Below are 19,487 nucleotides of genomic sequence, written 5' to 3'. Positions count from 1 at the left end.
GGGCTGCTGAAAAATCAGGTGTCTGGAGCCAAGACACAGAGTGGAGACAGAGAAGGCAGGGCCAGGTCTGCAGCTGCTGGAGAAGCAGCTCCCTTGCCACGTGCACCCAGCACTGCCCACCTGGAGCTGGAGGGATGCTGGAGGTGGGCAGGGGATGGGGAAATGCAGCCTGTACCCTGCTCAGCTGCCAGCAGAGCCCTGTGCTGGCACTGTGGGAGGAGCAGCAGCTCTGGCACTGTTCTCCAACAGCCACAGTGTGCTGTCACATCCACACTGTGCTGTCACAGGCCTGGCCAGCTGAGGCAGCTGCTGGAGGAAAGGTTTCTGCACTGAGTGCACTGGGGTCATGACCATATAGACATTTATTTTGTCTTGGGCCTTTCTCTAACTGGCCTTTTTATTGCTGTCTGATGAAGCAATAGCAAGTTCCCACAAGGGCTGCCAAGAGCATAGAAGGGACACAGCTGACAGGGTTCCCCTTGCTCAGACCACTCTGCAGTGGACAAGGAACCAGCAGCTGCTTTAGCCCACAGCAGGCTGAGCCTGCAGGCACACAATGGTCTGGCACTGCAGCTGGGGCCTGAACTGCAGTGCAGGGATGCTCTGCAGGTCCCCAGGCTAACCAGATTGGGGTAACCCTCTCCTCTGACACAGGGGGTCCTTGGCCTCCTTTTAACACCCTTGTGTTTCCATCCATCCTCCAGTAAAGCAAACCCCTCCTGTGACAGACTGGATTGTATTTCCACTTCTGGCAGCACTTGCAGGACAAGGAAGGCAGCTGGCCTGGCTGGCTGGTTACTTGGGCTGTCCCCTCTCCTGAAGTGCAGGAGTTCCTCCCTCTGCCCCAGGGATCAGACAAGACAGGAAACCCATACCTGACAACAAAGCTGGGTGAGAGCTGGTCAGATCAGGCTTCCTAAGGAGTAGATGGGGGTGTGGAAAAGACCTGCAAAACATCTGAGACACTGACCTTTGAGAAAGCTCTTCCTGGAAGCAGGTGCACATGCAGGGCCAGGGAGAGGGCAGCACACACCTTGTACTGAGGCACTGAGGGGGCCTTGGCCTCACAGCTTAAGTGCAGCCTCAGTACCACAGCCAAGCTGCAGGCCAAACAGAGCTCTATGCCAAGAGGAAGTATTGCTGCTACTTCTTCACTTCTAAAAAGCCATCAAATTCAGACTATATACAACATATATAGAAATAACTTTTAATTAAAAAACCAACCTTGCATCAAAGATTATTGTATCAGACATTGAGGCAAGACTCAAGTTTAAGACAAACCAGTGTTAAAAAAGTGTTTAAAAAAATAATCAGAATGTGCAATAAACTACAATGTAGCAATAGGATGTAGTGTTGAAACTTTACTGAACTGTTTTCATATGCCCAGTGTGTATTTCCTGTCATTTTGACCAAAAAAAAATTGACACTAAAACTGGGTCATCTGTTCAGTGCCATTCCAGATATTACACATGGAAGAAAACTGCACAAAAAACAGAGACTCCTATTAAATTGCCTTCAACTGTCCTACACAGAAAAACTGCCTGTTGATGGATTACACCTACATTCAATGTTTAATCTTTGTTAATACCTCTTGGGATTGCAGATACATTCCAAGCTATGCTATTCAGATGCAAGTTTAAACGACTTGCCTTTGTTTTCTCACTGTGCATGCATTGGGAAATGAGAAATCTATCCAGAATCACAATGGAAAGCTTTGGGGCTTTTTTTTTTATTGCTCTTCAAGACATCCATCATCTTTTCCTTTCCAGCTAGTCACCAAATGTTGGCATACTTACGAGACTCTTACAAGGCACTGTACAGAAATTGGAACAAGACTTTAACATATTAAAGCAAAGTATTATGAGCCTCATTAGCTACTGAAGGACTAAGGAAATAAGATGATCCAAACCACAACATTCCATGGGCCGTGTCACTGATTTGGCTCCACCCCTCTCTCCTGTCTCTCCGTCCCCACAGGCTTGAAGCAGAGATCCTGCTTCCCCCTGTGTCAGATACATTGACTGTGGCAATGCTGTGGCTGCTTCTGCCTTATTGCTTGAGGATTTCACCATGAAACATGCCCTGGCACTGCTGAGAGCCATGACAAGCTAAATGCAAGGCTTCCAGATGCCCTGGTTTGAAGTGCTGGTTCTCACCTCCCCTGACCTCACACGTGCAGTTAGAGACAGGTTTCTGCCCTATGGTCATGCCACACAGGAGAACAATCTGAGGCTAATGCTTATCCCCACTATTTTCAAGTAGTTTTTCTGTGTTCAGTTGAAGTTGTTGGATAAGGTAGACAGCATCTCCTGCTGCACCAGAGTCCACTAGAACCAGATATGCATTTGAAAACAAACAAACAGAAAAGGATGATTATTGACAAATGTGGCAATATGACAACAGAAAGTGAATGGTGCCAGCAATTTATGTGCGCCCACTCCCGACATTGGGAATATTAGACTTCCAGCTTGAAATAATTACTTTCTCTTGGGGTTCAGGAAGAAGAAAGTGTTGTCTTTGGGATTTATCCTGCCTGTTACAAAGCAAGAAAGAAAATATATTATACGCAGCTAACATAAAGGTTTTGAATTGTGCTGTCATATGCTGTGTGAACGAGAGATTTTACCTTACACTTCTCTCCACCTTAATTGGCTTTCTTAATGAACCACATTATTCCCTGTCACCTTTGTCTCCTTGTACTGTTGCTTCCCAGGCAAATGCTTTTGCAGTCTTCTGACTCTGGGGTAGATTGTTTTCTTGGTGTACAGCCATTGTCTGGCACAGCAGTGGGTGTGCCTGGAGTGCAGGAAGAGTTGCTGGGGAAAGTTGCACTTGACATTTCAGTCTGATTCGTTACTTGATCTTGGCACAGTAAAGCTTCTACCTCTTCATCATTTAGTGGAAAAACTCGAAGTTCCCACAGCCCAGACTGAAAGGAAGCAGAAGAGTAGGAGTGAGGGTGAAAAAAAAGAATATAGAGGATAAAAAGGGATTTCAGTTGAGTCTGAACTGATTAACTGTGTGCAGAATCATGTGCTATCAAATAACAAACGAGTGTCTTTCTTTACAGTGTTTGCTGGGCTCTTCAGATAAAGAATACAACACTGCCAGGCACCAAGATGTAAGCTGGCTGCATAAGGGTTTGAAGTAATAATAGACTTACCCTTGAACAGGCAAGGAAACTCTTTTCCACAGTGCCAGACCATCAGGATGCGTGACCCCCTAATGACCAGGCCTGTCTGGAACCTTGGCCAACACCCCTGAAAAAAACCCCAGCCCAAACCCAGTCCTTCTATATTTGCCTCAAAAAATGTGCCATGTGTACTGAGCAAGGAAACTTGTTGACAGATCTGGGGTTAATTTACAAAGCACAGCAATGTAGTTCTAAACAGGAGTGCTATGTTGAGTGCACATTAAATACAGTGACAGCCTGAGATTCTGATCAGTGAGACAGGAGAATTATCTTCAGGTTTTCTGTTGTCACTGCAGAACTGATCAGAGCTGGAAGCTGTTGGAAGCTCACCCACCTTCTCTTCCTGGCTGTCCCTGCAGAGTGGTGCCATCCCTGAGCACACAGAGCTGTGGCTTTCCAAAGCAGGCTCAGGAGCAGGGTCAGCAGTGCAATGGTCTTTCTGCAGCACGTCCTGGCTGTGTCGAGCATCAGCATTTTTGCTGTAAGATCTAGTGCAGAATTAAAAATTAGTTTTAAGAGCTACTCCCTGACCTTTTACACTACCATGAGCAGTTCACATTTTCTTCACAAAGTGTTCAGTTTCTCCACACATGGTACCTCCATTCTGCTTGCTTAAACCAAAAGAGCAGAGGAGAACGGGTGTGGTTCTTGACCTTGCTGGCTGGAGCCAAAGCAAAGCACTGTGTGGGGGAACTAAGTGGATAAAATGGGTGGGACAGGCACACTCTGGCTGCAGACAGCTAGTGACTGTATCTTGCTCCACATGCTCACCAGAACTGTGATTTTGGACAAAAGAAATCAGTGAGCCACAGGCTGTTCCACTCTCCCACAGGAGCCCGTGGGGTCCAAGCTGCACTGTCAGCACTGTGCCAAGTGCAAGCTGAGGGACAAGTCCTTGGGCTCCCCCTTACCACTTCTGCTCTGGACTCAAGTGCAAAGCAATCAAAAATGTAGTAAGATTAAAAATTTTGACCTTACTTTTAATAGAAATTTAAAACAGATAAAAAAATAATGCCATGCATCTGAAAGGCCAGGTGGAATCCTAACCTTGCTCATGTCAATGAGCAGTTTACTTCTGAATTTAAGCAGCACTAAGATTTTACCAAGAAGTTCAGTTTCAAAGTTAAGGTACATGTAGGACTTTTTATTTTTCAGTACACTTTTGAAGTTGGGAGGTTTTATGTTCAAAATTGCTTAAAATAGAGTTCCTCAATATGGCTTAGCTATATTTTTATCCTGCATTAAAAAAAGCTATCTTTGACTATATATTCCTAGTGTCATGGTTCACTTTCAGACAAGAGTAGACACAAGCATAGGATAAACACCAGAAAAAGTTATTCCAACATTTATAGGCTGCTTTTTGCCCTGGCAGACTGTAAAGTGATTTATGGGAACCATTTTCTCAGGGCCAAACTGCAGATGCAGCTTTACAATGTTTACTCTGATACACACCACTACTTTGTGCAAGACTTTTAGTGGTTATATTTAAATCTGATGAGTTCTGCACCAGATGGCAAGCCTGTGAGAAAGAAAGTCATTGTGTGAATGGTTCAAAGTGTAAGGCCCCTGGCACAGCCCAGGACCCTTTAGAAACACATCTCTGAACACTTTGGAGTTTCATCTGAGTCAGGTGAGTGAAGAAGGACATATGATACACTGGGTGCCTAAAGCCATAGTAACTGGGAGTGGCACAGTCTAGCAGAGCTCTGTGTTCAGAGAGGGAGATTTGTTTGGCAATGCCAGGTCACTAACATGCCCAATTTGTAAGTATGCATGCCTCAGCACTGCTTTCCCTTACCACCCACGAAGTTCAACATACCTGCTACTGTCCCTGATGAGTTAATTAATGAATGCCCTCATTTCCAAACTGCTGTGCCAGCATTTCTGGCACTGCTGTACCACAACCCCACCAGGTTCAATGGAAGGCTCTGATCAAAGCCAATACACCTGCCTGCTGTTCCTCCTGGGCCAGCGGCTCTGCTCCCACAGTGACCACCTGGCGCGCTCCCGCTCCTCGAACTTGGTGTGGCGCAGGGAAAAGGCTTTGTCTGACAGGTCTTCTACCTGTGGGGAGGCACAGGAGAGCTCTCAGTGCCAGCAGCACCCAAACAACACCAGCCAGCATTATACATACCTGTGTTAGACAGAATTCTGCAAACAAATGCTTTCACTACAAAGGCACATTTACACGCATTCACTTTATGAGAGCTCTGGTGTATGGGATGCTGTCATTTTAACTTTATTTCTTTACAGGTCTATGGTTGATCTGAGTGGATACAGAAGTTATACCCCTGCCATGCAATTAATACATTTTTCTCTGTGGTGATAGGCAGAAAATTTAGAGGATGAGTATTCATTTGCAAATCAAGGCAGTGTAAAAAAGTACATAATAAAGACAAGCAAAAATTCCGACAGTTTCCAGAGACTGCTTTAGAAGGAAGCTAGGAGGCAGCAGGATTTGTCCAGTGCTCTTTAAGCACTGAGAAATAGGTTTGAGATCACCAAGGACTTTGATAACTGCACAGAGAGGAACTCAGTGAACCTGAGGTGCCACATTCCTGCTGTGAAACCAAGCAGAAAATGGCTTCTGCTTTGAAGATCCTATTTCTTACCCAGTGGTTTGCATGATCCCAAGTGCAGCTTAAACCAATCTTAATGCAAGTACTTTACCTGCTCTAGTAAAACAAGAGACAGATTTTTAAGTAAAAGATTGCACCCACACTTTCACTGTGAAAGTACCATCCGTGTTTCTCTGATGGCAGCACACCAGAAGTTTGTTCCTTAGCCAGGGCTGGCTGAGAACTTTGCTGCTCCTCCCCCTCACTCCCCTGATGGCAGGGGGAGTTCTTGGCTGGATCCCTCCAGTACAGCTCACTGTTGTTTCAAAGTGCTCCAAACCATTCAAAGTTCACCTAAAAAGCTGAGGTTGGCAGCAGCATTTGAGTGCTGCAGCCATGGATTTTATGCCAGCAAGTCCCAACTCAAAAGCTGAGAAATTCTTGGAAAGAACAATTCCTGGTCATAGGAGTTGTGAAGCTGCACTGCCAGATCAGTCCTAGACAACAATTATACTAATAATTGGGGGAGGTCATGAAAATAAACTGCCTGTTTTTTTTTCTAAAGCAAAATTCTCAGTGGTGTTGTACAAGTACCACCATTTATCTTCCAACTGAGCCTACAAAATAGAGAAGCAAATGCCCTGTGCTCCCTGCAGTGCCAAGCAGTGCCATAGAGACCCTGGCAGGGCTCCATTGCTGTGTTTCTGTGGAAGCCATCTCCACATCAAGTCTCTCAGCACTGAGGTGGTTCACAGCCATTAGGGCTACAATGGCAAAGAATCACAACCTATCCATGTGATCCCAAAGGCTTCATTTTGATTGGAATCAGACACAGAACTGTGGCTGCCCAGGTCCTCCTCAGCCCAGCACTCAACAGGAAGCTTCAGGCAAACAGGCTGCTTAGTTTGCTCATCTCATCACTCCTTGCTGAAGGCTCCTTCATTGCTTTTATTTATTTATGTTAAACACAAACCACTTTGTTAGCTGCTGGTTTCCTTTCATGCAAGTGAACTTAATGGGCTTCCTCCTCTCTGAAATTCAGCAGCTCTGTCACTTGGAGCACATCCAAACAGGGCTACATCTCAGTTCACATTCTGTCTTTTCCAAGGTCAATGATGTATAGCATGAAAGTGAGAATTTTATTAACTACAAAAGTGTTATTCCCTTGGGGGAAATTCAGGGTTTTTCTGTGCTCAGATTTCCTTTGAAGTGGAAACAAAAGATAATTTAGAAAGAAAAACTAGGAATTTGAAAATACTTTTCTTAGCAAATTGCCAAAACTTTTCATGCTGGGAAGAGATTTCATTTTTAACAAGTTTCCATTCAAAAATCAAAGTCCATGTTCCTCTCCAAGTGAAGAGTTTTGAAAAATACAGAAATAAGCCTTGTTTGCTTTCCACAGCTGGTGATAGCATATTTAACCACTTCTTTATTTAAAAAGAGTTCCACCCTATTCTTTTGAACAGTACATTTTCTTATTTAAGAATTATTATCTGTTCTATGGATAAAAATGTCATGACATCAGAATAAAAGGTCTCTACTTAGTTCACTATAGCCTCTGCCACTCCCAGCATTTCCTCCAACAACTTTACATTAATTTAAAGTTCTGTAACAGGAAAAATGTGGTGGTTTTTCCTCACTAAGGTTAGTCTGAAAAAGGACAAAAGAAGTGTCATTCCTCAGTGGATGAATCTGGCAGGGATGTTGAGGGAAAAGGCTGTGGGGAATGCCTGTTTGTGAGGCATGTCTAATGATTTCACTGACAGAAAACCAAGCTTTGGATTCCCCCATGACACTGCAGCACACTGTGCAATAATGTGGAATAGCACCAGGACTATTTCTGAAAGGTTCTCAAAACAACAAAATCTGTGTTTCACTCTTTGGCTCCACAGGAAACTCTGAGTCACAGGCCATGAAAACACTTATGCAAAACTAATTGCACAAGGAATTACTCCAAAGAATTTTTCATTACTAAAACAACTACGAAATAAACTTGAAAGTTGCAACTGAGCCTTTCCAGAAGCTTTGACCTGGACAAAACAAATTAAAACCAAAACAAAACAGGAAAACCTGTGCCACACCCTCCCATGCCTTAAAGCAATAACACTGCAAATTCAAACATGCAAACCAGGAAACTCAAATGTTCTATTTCCAGAAAGTATTTTTAGAGCAAGTAATAGAGCAGACATAGATAGCAGATTAACTTTTGCATTGCCAATGTTGTTCTTATAAGGCAAAATGTCCAGAAACAAAAAAGCAGCCATAAAAGGTAAGCTTTTGTTCTCAAAGGCACAATGAATAGGCCTGATTCCCAGAAAGTGCTCAGTTCCCATCCTTGGCAGTGTGGCTCACATGGGGCATGACAAACTGGGGACCTCACATTTATCTGTAACTTAGTAATTGTTGGATGCAGATTTATTGCATGGATATGGGCTGTTGCATAAATGAAGAAGACAAAGATTAAGACAACAAAGACAATGAAGATGGAGAAAAGTTATCCAGTGGCAGAAATCTGACTACTGCTCCACACAAGGACAACTCTGAAGTTTCAAATTTAGCTATGCTGAAGATAGAGAAGTAAAGAAACCATTATGTAGTACCACAAAAAAAAAAAAATCATTTCCAACACCACCACAGGCTCTGAAATGCAGTGAAATGGAGGAAAAGAGCATTTTATATAAAAGCAGGAAGTATTTGCCTTCCCTTGTGTTATGTGAATGGCCTGCTGAAGCTTGCCTTGACTTGAGCACATGGAGGAATATTTCAGGAGTGTCAGAGCATGAGGGCAGGTAATGGTGCTGTCTCCTCATGTCTTTTTACAAGCTTACTCAGTAGCAAATGTACCTCAGCTCAAAGCTAGAGAAGTTGAAGAATTATGATCAATCACCTTTTCTCAGTACTCTGAAAAACATCCAAACTAATTATAATTAACATGATCCCAACAGAGGGGGGAATTGGCAAAGGAGGATTTACACAAACAAGACCATTAGTACTTTTCTCTGTCTGACATCTCTCCCCCTCATTCCAGCCAGTGGCTGACAGATGATACAGAAGCAGTGGCCACAGCAGGAGGCAAAGCTGCTGCATTGTTAACTCAGGTTATTTCCTGGCCAGAAGATGAATCATACAGGATTGAGAGTCATGCCAAACACCAGAGTACTGGGTGGGCTACTAATTCAGACATTAGCCCATGAGCTTCTGAGAGAAACCTTGAAGTCCCTTCAGCAAAATACACTAAAAGCACAAGATAAGTCATTTTTATGGAATCTGAAATCCAAACAAGAAATCCACTGATTCCATGCAAGCTCCTTGAAGCCCTGAATGCAAATCACTGTGAAATTCTTCACTGCCCTGAGACACCAGGCTGAAGACAGCAATGAACAGTGGATGCTCAAGGGACAGAGTGCCCTTGCTGCCTTTATTAGTTATTGTCCAAATGGTTTAATTAAATATCCTTGCAAGAGAGTTCTCCCGTGTGTGGAATTTGACCTTCTTGGTACAAAGGAAGGACAGGCATATTTCCTGCTAGCTGGGAGGGTACTAACCCAGAGTCAGTGGGTGGAAGTGACATCAATTTGACCACAGACTTCACAGAAATTTCTCAATTGCTCATTGGAAAAGGCAGACACAGCGTAAGCTTTTCTATTCCTTCTAACCCAAGAGTATCCATCCTGCCAGATAAGTGCAACTGCACCAGGTAAGGAGTTGAGACCATGATGTTCTCCTAAAAGAAGGGTTATAGAGCAGGTAGTTACAGGTCTATAAACTTCTGAGGAAGTTGTGCCTTTGTGGAGAGCATATTTTCTACCCCAGGGGAGTGACATAATGATTTGTTTACTGAGTTTAATGTAACCTTCTGCACTGCTACCTAAATGCCATCTTTTTCTACTGCTACAGCAACTAAACCTCAGCTGTAGAGATTCTCTCAAATTGCTCAAGAACAGATATTGTGGATAAAGGCAGGAACACAAGTCCTACAGTTACAATTGGTGACAGTGGCAGAGACTGGAGGGAGATTAAAGATGTCCAAAAGACAGCAAAACTGACAGGTTTCTGGAAAAGAAGCCATAAAAAGATTGGAAGGACATAAAACCAGCCTAGAGACCAGACTTGCTGGCACATTCACCCCAAGGTTAGGAAATGCTTCAAACCCCTGATTAGGAGAGAAAGGGACCCCCAGCTGCAAAGTTCATGGACATTCCCTGAAGAAAAAAGTAGATTTTTATGTCTGGAGGAAGCAACAACCAGCCCATGATGTGCAAACTTAGCTCAACAGGCAGGCAGGAAATGATGAAGGTTATGTTGTCCCTGACAATGCAGAAAAGTTTGTTCCCAACAAGAGGCCTGCAGGAAAACAAACACTAAAAAGAAAACTTGCTGGACCCACAGGCAAGATTGCTGAATAGCAAAGAGCAAATGCCATGGGAAGTGGCCTTGGAAGGAAAGGATGAGAGGGAGGGACAGCACTGGTGGCCCCAGGGGACAGTCACAGTGGGACAGGCAGCATCACAGTGCTCAGGAGCAGGGGGGCAGAGCCTGACCCAAGGGACCCTTCAGGAGCACTGACTGTGCAGCAGCAAGGGGCAGAAGAGCCACACAAACAATGAACAAGGAAAAGTAATGGTACACTTCCATTTCTATCTTCCACTGTAGGGACAAGACACATTTTCACAATTCAAGTGTTATCAGAAAGTATGTACCAATTACACCAATTATATATTGTATCTACTTTAAATAAACCTAGGGGTTTAATGAAAATGCAGCCTACCTCTTCTTCATCTGTTTGAGATTTTTCTAAAGGTTGAAGTTCAACAACTCTCCAGCTACAAATAAGACAAGGAAAATCAAATTAAGTTTAAGGTGCTGAAATTTATATTTTCATTTCCCATCAAAATAGCTAACCTTTCCTTTTCCTAACAGAGTGTTTAAGATATCCAATACAGTTTTAATAATATTTTTCAACTTAAAAGACAATAAAAAAGCAAATGCATATTATGGATTTAAAGTACAGAACAAGTACATTTAGCCCTTCAGGCAATGTGCTACTAAGACACTGAAGTGAGGAGATTAATTACACTGGTTTTGAAATCTAAAGATGTTCTCTTTCTAAAACAAAGGAGAAAAAGATCTCTAGAATCATGGATTGTAGGCCTACACTGCATGGAAAGAAATAAGCCTATTCTACTGTATCAGAATGGCTAAATTAAGAAAAATGCTAAATCCATTACTGTTAATTCACAGAAAATAGTTTACTATTTCTCATGTGCTATCAGCTGTCCAGTCTTCCTACAGCTTTGGTCACTTGAACTGAAATGCACACATAAAAAGCCAAGTGCATGAAAAGATCATCTTTAATACCATAACATTTTCTAATTCCATGTAAATTATATTCTTGTTTAATGTTCTCATGTTCATTTTCATGTCTTTGCAATTCAAGAGGTTGTGAACAAACCTTGGAGTAAGGATTTCTTTGTACTGTAGTTTCTCCAGCTTTGAGGGTGCCACCAGTGACATGGGAATAACAATGTTGTCTATATCATAGGAGCTCTCACTTCTCAACCTCCTCCTGGAGTTATGCTGAATAATAAAATCAACACAAGAGGATCAGCTCAAATCACAGGAAATACATTTTAGCAGATAAACATTAGAACTTCACAAGGAGAAAGCCTGAACTTTAATGGAAACAGTGCTCACTTATGTGTTCCTTGAATAAAGGAGTGTGTGTTGTGTAAGCTGTGTGGGATGCACATTTAAACTCAACTCTGCATTAAAACATGACAACTCTCAGAGCACCAGTATACCACTAGGCTTAGCAAAACCATGGGACCTGAACCTGAATATTGTTGTGAATTTTCCATTAATTTCAGTAAAATAGTGTGTTTCTGTACACTGAGCCAGAGTTCTGCTGCTCCTCAGTAAATTATATACCAGGGACTTTGCCTGTATTTCTGCACAAAGGCTTGTAAATAGGGAAACTGAGAACTAACAAATTTTGGGACTCTATTTGCACCATGAGGCCATTTTATATAGCTTCATCAAGAAAAAAAGGTCACAAGTGCCCTAATGTAAAACTGGCAACATAAATCACTGCGTATTTAATGAAATTTGAAAAAAAAGGCACAATGCCAATAAATCAAATTTATACTCCAGTTATATGATCTGCAAAACTCTTTTATAAACAAGTACACATACTCAATCTGGAATAAATTAGTTAAGGTAATCCACTTAATTCACTGTAAAAATGCTCTGCACTGTCACATGACACAAAATCAGGTGTAAAAGGCACATGGCTTTGGACTATTAATTTGCACAGCTCTCTGTTGATGTTTCAGTTGAGACAGCGCCACATTTTGGGTTTACCTGTGATGAAGAGCTGTGAGTGGGCCGGGCCATGGCACTGACACTGCTTGTGGGAGTGAAACTGCTGTGGGACTCAGGCTCTGCATGTTGGAAGGAGAAGGTCTCAAACCGAGCGCTACTTTCGCCTGTCATAAAAAACAGCAATAAACAAGACATACTGCCTGTTGGCTATTAGACTGCAGACATTTTTCCACACAGTAACAGTAAAGTCATTTCTAGAAGCCCACACTGAGCCACTTACAATTTACTGGATACTAAAAAAAGCTATCTAAATAAACATTTGCTATTCATCCTGTCATTGTTGTTCCACAAAACTCATCCCTCTTGTTCCATGACGGATTTCTTCTCATGGAAACAGCTTCATATGGGCAAATCCTGACTCTTTTTTTCAGGAGCTGTCATAAACTACACACAGAGCAATTACAATCTGACTTAGATTCCCTCTGTTCCTCAGCAGCAGTTTGGGTGCATCTCACAAGCTCTCCCTGACTATTTCTTCTTTAAATGATTCTTCTTTAAATGACTGTTTTCTTCTTTAAATGATAAAACTGGCAGCAAGGGTAACAAACGAAATCAGATCAGATCTCCAAACCAATAGTGGTTTCTTCTCATTCACTGCCCTCACTCAGTCCCAGTATAAGCAGCATTTAGAGGGATTCACAATTAACCCACTTGTTCTGCTTTCCTTCCACCTCATTTCCAGTAAGAAAGGAGATCTCAGACTTAATATACCAATGAACAAAAAGAATGAGTATATTCCAACATGGAAAGAGATAAGACTGATCCTAAAGACTGTATTGCACAGGCTGGGTCAAGGTAATGAACTACCATCTCCCAGGCAGCTCTGCAACTCCCTGGCACACAGCTTTTTTTTGTGGCCTTGTTCATTAAGCTGACCTTCCTCATGGATAATTTCTCCTAGACAGAGCCCAAATTAGGAATAAATATGTAGTACTACACCCATAGCACTAATAAGCTAGAACTTGTGCCTCTACTCATGAATGCACCACAGAACAGTTTACTGGCACTGGGATGATCCTCATGATAAAAGATTGCTTTTTTGGTTCCATTTATTAAAAGCTAAATACTATTGTCAGAGGACTAATGGTAACTTCAAAAGGTTTATAGCAAGATGTTTTCTCCCTTTTTAGTGCTCCCAAGTAACTCCAGCTGTTGATCTCAGTGTTCCTGACTACACTGTGGGAAACTGAGGAACACTGTGTCAGCATTCTCCTCTTGGGAACCAGCAAGTGGAGTAGGTGGAATGGGAAGCAGGATTACTGGTGGTCAAAGGGCACAGCACCCCCCTGGACACAGGCACAGAGGGCAGGAGGAGGCTGTACAGCACCAGGGGAAGGACTCAAAGGACAGCCCTCATCTAAATCCAAAGCAGTTTTCAGTGTGCCCCCACACAGCTTTTATTCTCTCCTAAAACTTTCTAATTGATTGGGTGGTCTTGCTTTGGGGTTGTGGATTGTGGGTTTTGGGGTTTGTTTTAATCCTAGATTATAATTTTTTATTAATTCATCTCTGTAGTAATTCCCGTATCTCCACCTCCAGTGAAAGATTACAGTTTGAATTTAATTTTTCCACAATGTTAATTTTTCCACAATGCTAACTGATCATTTATTCCTTTTCATTCTTTCCTAAAGGAAATTTTAAACTAATATGCTTTTGCTCAGTGATTTACTTTCTTCAAATGTCTTGTGAAGAATTTTGCCAAAGGTTTTTCAAAAGTTACATAAATGAATCTGTAACAGAATCTTAGGCTTTACATTCTAACAGCCTGGAGAGGTAAAATGCCATTTATCTTTACAGTGGTATGCTAAATTTTGTATCACATTATTCTACAGAACTTTTAGGGCACTTCCTATTAACTTATCAACTGCTGAAGTAGAGATTCAGTGGATTAAAACAGAACAGTAACAAGGGTAAAAACACAGTAAGAACTGGCTATTAACAAGTCCTCTTAAAAAGTCTGGAAGGGATCCAGAACCACAAATGACAGTACACAACAAATGAAATACAGTGGACAAAGATGCCAGGAATAGTAAATGTTTCACTGGGCACATGATGTAACAGATAACTTTGCAATGTTTGTTTCATTGACTACTATTAAAAAAATCCTTTTGTACTAAGAATGACACTCAGTATTAAAAGAATACAGTTGAACTGCTGAGCAGTTTCCTTTAAGAGTACTCCAAAAATAAAATACAGCAGCTTACCTCATTCTGTATGTACACTTAAGAAGAAAGATGATTACTATGCTTTAAAATAGCAAATTATTTTCATGGGGTTCTAAGTCTGTTTCTTCACAAGTTTCATAACAGTATCCTTTATGGAGACAACTTTTAATCCTCAGAGCCCAGTGATATTCATACAGTACATATTTTAGAATATGTAGTAGTCTCTTGCAGTGCTATTTTTCTCTTACCTACTGCTGTCTCACTTAGATGCCTTTTCTTTCTTCCTTCTGACAGGTGGTCAGGCGTCCCTAACACCAACTGAGATTTGGAATTAGACAAACAGCCACTGCTCCACTGTTTGACAGATACATGTGCATTGTAGTCTGTAACAGAAAAAGCATGTATCAAGTTGAGAAATTACTTTTCATCAGTACAATTAACAGGAAATCTCAACTGCTCAACTATTTATAATAGTCCTAAACTTCTGACAGAAATCCAAGTAATAACAGGACTACAGTCAGGCATCTGGTCCAAACTCCCCCCACTTGTATCCTCCTACAGCTCTGGTGGGATCATCTCAGTGCAATTAGGGAGAACCTGACTCTGTGCTCTGAGGAGAGATTTCTCTTCCACCTAAAACCATATTTAGTTACCTTCTCTGATAACCTGCTTTGTGACAAGTTTATAAACTGAACCTCTTCATGGCATAAAATACTGACAAATGAGTGAAAAACAGTCTTGCAAATGCTAAAACATTTTGCTTTACATACCATTGTCAGCAGATACTTTAAACTCCCCTCCCAAAGATGAGGTATCAGCAGGTTCTCCTTTGATGTCATTATTCCTTAATAATGTTTCAAAGTATATGTGAAGAGGGATATCTAATAAAAAAACAGAAATCCAAAGGAACAGAGCCTGCATTAGAAAGATGGCAACCTCTGAGCCAATGAATTATGCATTAAAACTAGAGCACTGATTCACTCATCACATTCAACAGAATCTGTGAGCAATATTGCTAAGGACTGAAACAGACTCTGGAAGTATTGAGTGTGAATAAGACTGGGGTCTTCAATCTTGACCAGCTCCTGCACAAAACCCAGCAGAGCAGAGAGCACACAGTGCACTTCTCCTGTAAATTGAAGAGGTTTTGGTTCAGCCTTTTGGGTACAAGTCACAATTGCTTTTGGAATTTGTTACTGCTGGGAGCCTATGGGTATGCTCAAGGTAAATTCCCTCTCTGTCTCCCTGGAAAGGTCTACAGCAGGGCAAACTAATTCATTTTCTGATAGGAGTTCTGATGCAGAATTAGCCTGCAAAACATTTTAAGTGGTAAGGAATCTATCCCCTGTTGTAAGGCAGGGAGGCTTAAAAAAAACTACCATTCTGAAAAGCCTTTCTGGGAAAAAAAATACAAGAATGAAGGGAAATTTAACCGAAAAAAAGTGTCAGTGTATAAAGTAGGCTTGACAGCTAGCAATGAGAAGAGCACTGTAGGCAGGCCCAAGGGTGGGCATTAAACTACATATATTTATGTACAGTCTTAGTCTCATGTGCCTTCAGGACAAAAACTTTCAACACACTTTGCTAAATAATAAGAACAATTTTCTTTTCAATTTGATATAGATCTAACTTGATTGCTTTATCTTAACACCCCAAGGTTTTTGCTGTGTTTCCTACTCTACTTCCAAGTTAAACAAAGAAGGTCAGAAAAGTGCATTAGTCACAACATTTAAGTAAAAAGAGAACCAAAACATTTCTCCAATTTTGTTGGTCTTTTGGTTTTGTCTTTTTGGGGTCTTTTTTGTGTTTTTTGTTTGTTTGTTGTTGGTTTTGTTTGTTTTGTTTTTTAACCTGGGAAACCACCTGGGTGATCCAGATTTTTTATCATGTTTTCCTGTATCTTCATTGAAAGGGCAGGAGTGCTTTTTTCAATCAACCCACAGAGGTAGAAATAGAAGAAATCCAAAATTCTTAGATGCAAACTACAATTTTCCAGTAATCAAGGTGCAAGTTGAAGGAGGTGCTGTTATGTTAAAGCAATACTGCAACACTCACATATCTTTAGTCAAGATTATTGGTAATTTGAAAACACTGAAAGAAACTTAGACATAGGGCAATTATGCTTCCAAAAGAGAGCACACCGGTGAGCCAGTCCCGCTGCAGTATTTACTAGATTTTCTGCAAATTATGGTTCAACTTTAAAGCAAATCACATGAAAAACCAAGGTTGAATCTTGAATTTGAATCCCTTCTTGCACACACACACACACACACACACATAAAATATCAAACTCCCAGAGTTCCAATATGAAACAATGTATTTTTAACATACAGAGAAAATGAATGCAAAATGCTTTTCTTTTACTCTGCTGACAATTTTTATATATAAAGATGTGGGCACAGCACAAGCAGTATTTTAAGAGAAGTCATTGCTCTGAAAGGGGATAACCAAGAAAGCTGCAAAGAAAACATGAAATGAGGAGGTAGGCTACAACTTGGAAAATTTCTACCATGCATTTATTCACAATAATTCTTTCACATGAAAGAAAATGTCAAATATACTAGTCTTCATGAGGAGCTAGAGACAGGAAAGTGCACAAAATAAAGCATGAATCCAGCCTCTCCCAAATGTGAGGACTGCATCTGAACAGGAGATGGCAGGTCTAGTACTTCTTCCCTGCCTCAACTATTATTAGCAGGGCTCCTGGAAAAGAGAACAAATATTCCTTAAGAAATATGTTCTTGATACTGGAATGAAGCTGAAAACATTTTTTCCTCCTCCATCCTGGCAAAGTGTCCAACAGTAGCCACAGCACAGTCCAAAGATTTTAGGATTTTTATGATGACAAAGCTTTTTCTGAGAAAACAAAAGCTCAATGTTCTTGCTGCACACCCCAGTCTCCTTTTACAGGGAGGTAAGAATGAGCACAAGGGGCACAGACCTCCCTTGAACAGATGTCTAAACCCCTGGGGTCCAGCTGGGCTGCCAAAGTCACAGGGGAAGTGACAGTGTGTGTAAAAGAAGTAAGATTTAGGTTTTTTTCTGTCCACGACAGAGTTCTGCTGAGTGGAATGTTTGCTGCTGCACTCTTGGAGTGAGTGTTCCATTTCTCCTACAATAATCTCCTCCTTAACCCATGCATGGGATGCAAACTGCCAGAGCTGAGGCTTCCTCTGCATTCCATGTCCACACTTGGGTCTTCTCTACAGGCCAGTGACAAGTTCTCCAAAACCAAACCTTAATTAATTCCTGACTTCCTAATACAGGGCTGCAGTGTCTACACTGTCATTCTGGGAAGACAGTGGGTTTGACTGAAGATTCAAGCAGTTCCATGGAAGTCCCAGCCTCATCTTCAGAATTATTTTGTGGCAAAGAAGCCCCCCAGAACAGCATAATTTCTGTACTGGTCAGTAACTATCTGGAAATGGGTTTTTCCTAAAACAAAAAAAACCCACAAAAATTCAATCCCTTCTGCTGCATTTTGGCTGTTATTTTGAAGTCCCAAGTTCTGTCAAGTTGCACCTGCACTAATTTCAGGGCTGAGTCACAGACAACACTCTCTACATTACTGTCCAAAAAGACTAAAAGATCAGATGACAAGAAACCATAAAACTTCCAAGACAATCAAAAGGGCCGACTATGATAAAAAAAATTTAAAAAAAACCCAAACTTTTTAGGCCTAGACCAAAGGGCCTGAACAGAAAGTTGCTTATGAAAACAACACAACCATGGTATTGTGTTGGCAAAAGCACCATCTCTAAAGGACTGACCCTGACTCAATTAGACACACCATGAAACACCCAAGCACACATTTTTTCATGACCAGTCTTTCCAGGCTGTAAGCACACTGTTGGTATGAGAAACCTACAAGGTGTGTTTTTCAAAAGTCAGGATCAAGGCAAGATTTTCATTTAGTCTAAACTCATGTATTTTGACAGTGTGAAGTTAAGTGAACTAAGCCTTAAAAATCATTGAAAAGACAAGTTATTCCACAACCTGCAGAGCTGTCACAAGCACAAGCACTCTTTAAGTCATGGCATTACTCACCTGAAGGGAATGATAAGACTGGATGGAAGGAAGAGTCCAGCTCTTGCACATAATCTAGGAGTTTAGATTCTGTGCTGTACTCACTGCTGCTGAAAGTGGAGGCTGGCATCACACATGGCAACTGAGCTTTATATGGAAAAGAGGCATCTCTAGATGGAAAAGTCTGCAAGAATACACAGAAATAAAAGTTAACTTTTCCTTTACTCATGTCCTTCAAATTAGACCAGAAGAGAGAAAAAAATCCAACAAATCAACAACTCAGTGAGTGACACACTTTAATATGTGAATGGGAAGAATATTCCAGCAACCTTCAGATAGTCTAAATATGACTTACCTTCACTTACTATGGACAACAGTGCACAACACAAAGAATACAAACTGCTCCTTCAATTAGGACCAGGAAACAGCTGTCAAAGCTTTCAGATAAAATGTAACTGTTTCCAATCATTCTTTTATCTATCCAAACAAACAAACACCACCTAAAATTTGATTCCAGGATAAACAGGCATGATAAAAATGCACAAACAAACTTAACACCAGACTAAATAGAGGATCTCATTCATTTATCCCCTTAGTAAGATTCTCAGCATCAGTATCTTTAGTCACCTTGAGCACACATATTTTAATGCAAGAAATTATAGTGAACATTTTGAGCACACTTTGTACATAAACCAAAAAGGCAAAGTCTTTACCTTGTTCTAATTTAAACATCAGATACAGATAAACAACAGAAAGAAGACATCCAGTAATAAACACAGAGAGGGATGCATTAAGAACTGATTAATAGGTAGCAACAGGAATTACTAGAAAGAGGAAAGGTGCAAAGAAGGATTAATTTAGCTGCTTGGCTGCAAAGCTTGTTGAAGTATGGAAGGTAAAATGATGGATGGCACAGAACTGGTAGATGGGAGGTAGCAAGACTGAGGCAAAAGGCAGGGTGAAAATGGGCAGGAATAACAGCAGAGTGCAGGCCACAGACTGAGCTCTGAATGACAGAAGGAAAGAATTCAATGTGATGGTACAGGACAGCAGCAAAGTGTGCTCAGTGCTTCAGGATGTGCTACAAAATCACTTCAGGGAAATAATGTGGCATAAGCTACTTTCTTACTGGGTACTTGTGCTAGTAACCTCAAAGACACTGAC

At 41.3% G+C, this 19,487-nt stretch overlaps 1 protein-coding gene across 5 annotated transcripts in view; it reads right to left on the bottom strand.

Annotated features, from left to right (window-relative positions):
* Positions 1-382: 382 nt before the first annotated feature.
* The window catches only part of KANSL1L (KAT8 regulatory NSL complex subunit 1 like), a 61,725-nt gene continuing 42,620 nt past the window's right edge, over positions 383-19,487 (bottom strand). For 3 of the 5 annotated variants that reach the window (XM_058027545.1, XM_058027547.1, XM_058027546.1), the window contains exons 7-15: positions 18,345-18,507; positions 15,068-15,178; positions 14,546-14,680; positions 12,112-12,236; positions 11,204-11,328; positions 10,520-10,574; positions 5,145-5,257; positions 3,528-3,681; positions 383-2,929 (exon numbers count right to left, since the gene is read on the bottom strand). In XM_058027545.1, coding sequence (XP_057883528.1) covers positions 2,681-2,929; positions 3,528-3,681; positions 5,145-5,257; positions 10,520-10,574; positions 11,204-11,328; positions 12,112-12,236; positions 14,546-14,680; positions 15,068-15,178; positions 18,345-18,507 — 1,230 coding nt within the window. In that variant the 3' untranslated portion in view covers positions 383-2,680. Of the gene's footprint in view, positions 2,930-3,527; positions 3,682-5,140; positions 5,258-10,519; positions 10,575-11,203; positions 11,329-12,111; positions 12,237-14,545; positions 14,681-15,067; positions 15,179-18,344; positions 18,508-19,487 lie in introns of those variants that run through there. The other 2 variants (XR_009114636.1, XM_058027549.1) reach the window with 2 other exon arrangements.

This window comes from Melospiza georgiana, chromosome 7, assembly GCF_028018845.1.
Source record: "Melospiza georgiana isolate bMelGeo1 chromosome 7, bMelGeo1.pri, whole genome shotgun sequence".
Lineage (NCBI taxonomy): Eukaryota > Metazoa > Chordata > Aves > Passeriformes > Passerellidae > Melospiza > Melospiza georgiana.
Note: the sequence above shows the minus strand (reverse complement) of the source record. Positions and strands in the feature narration are given on the sequence as shown.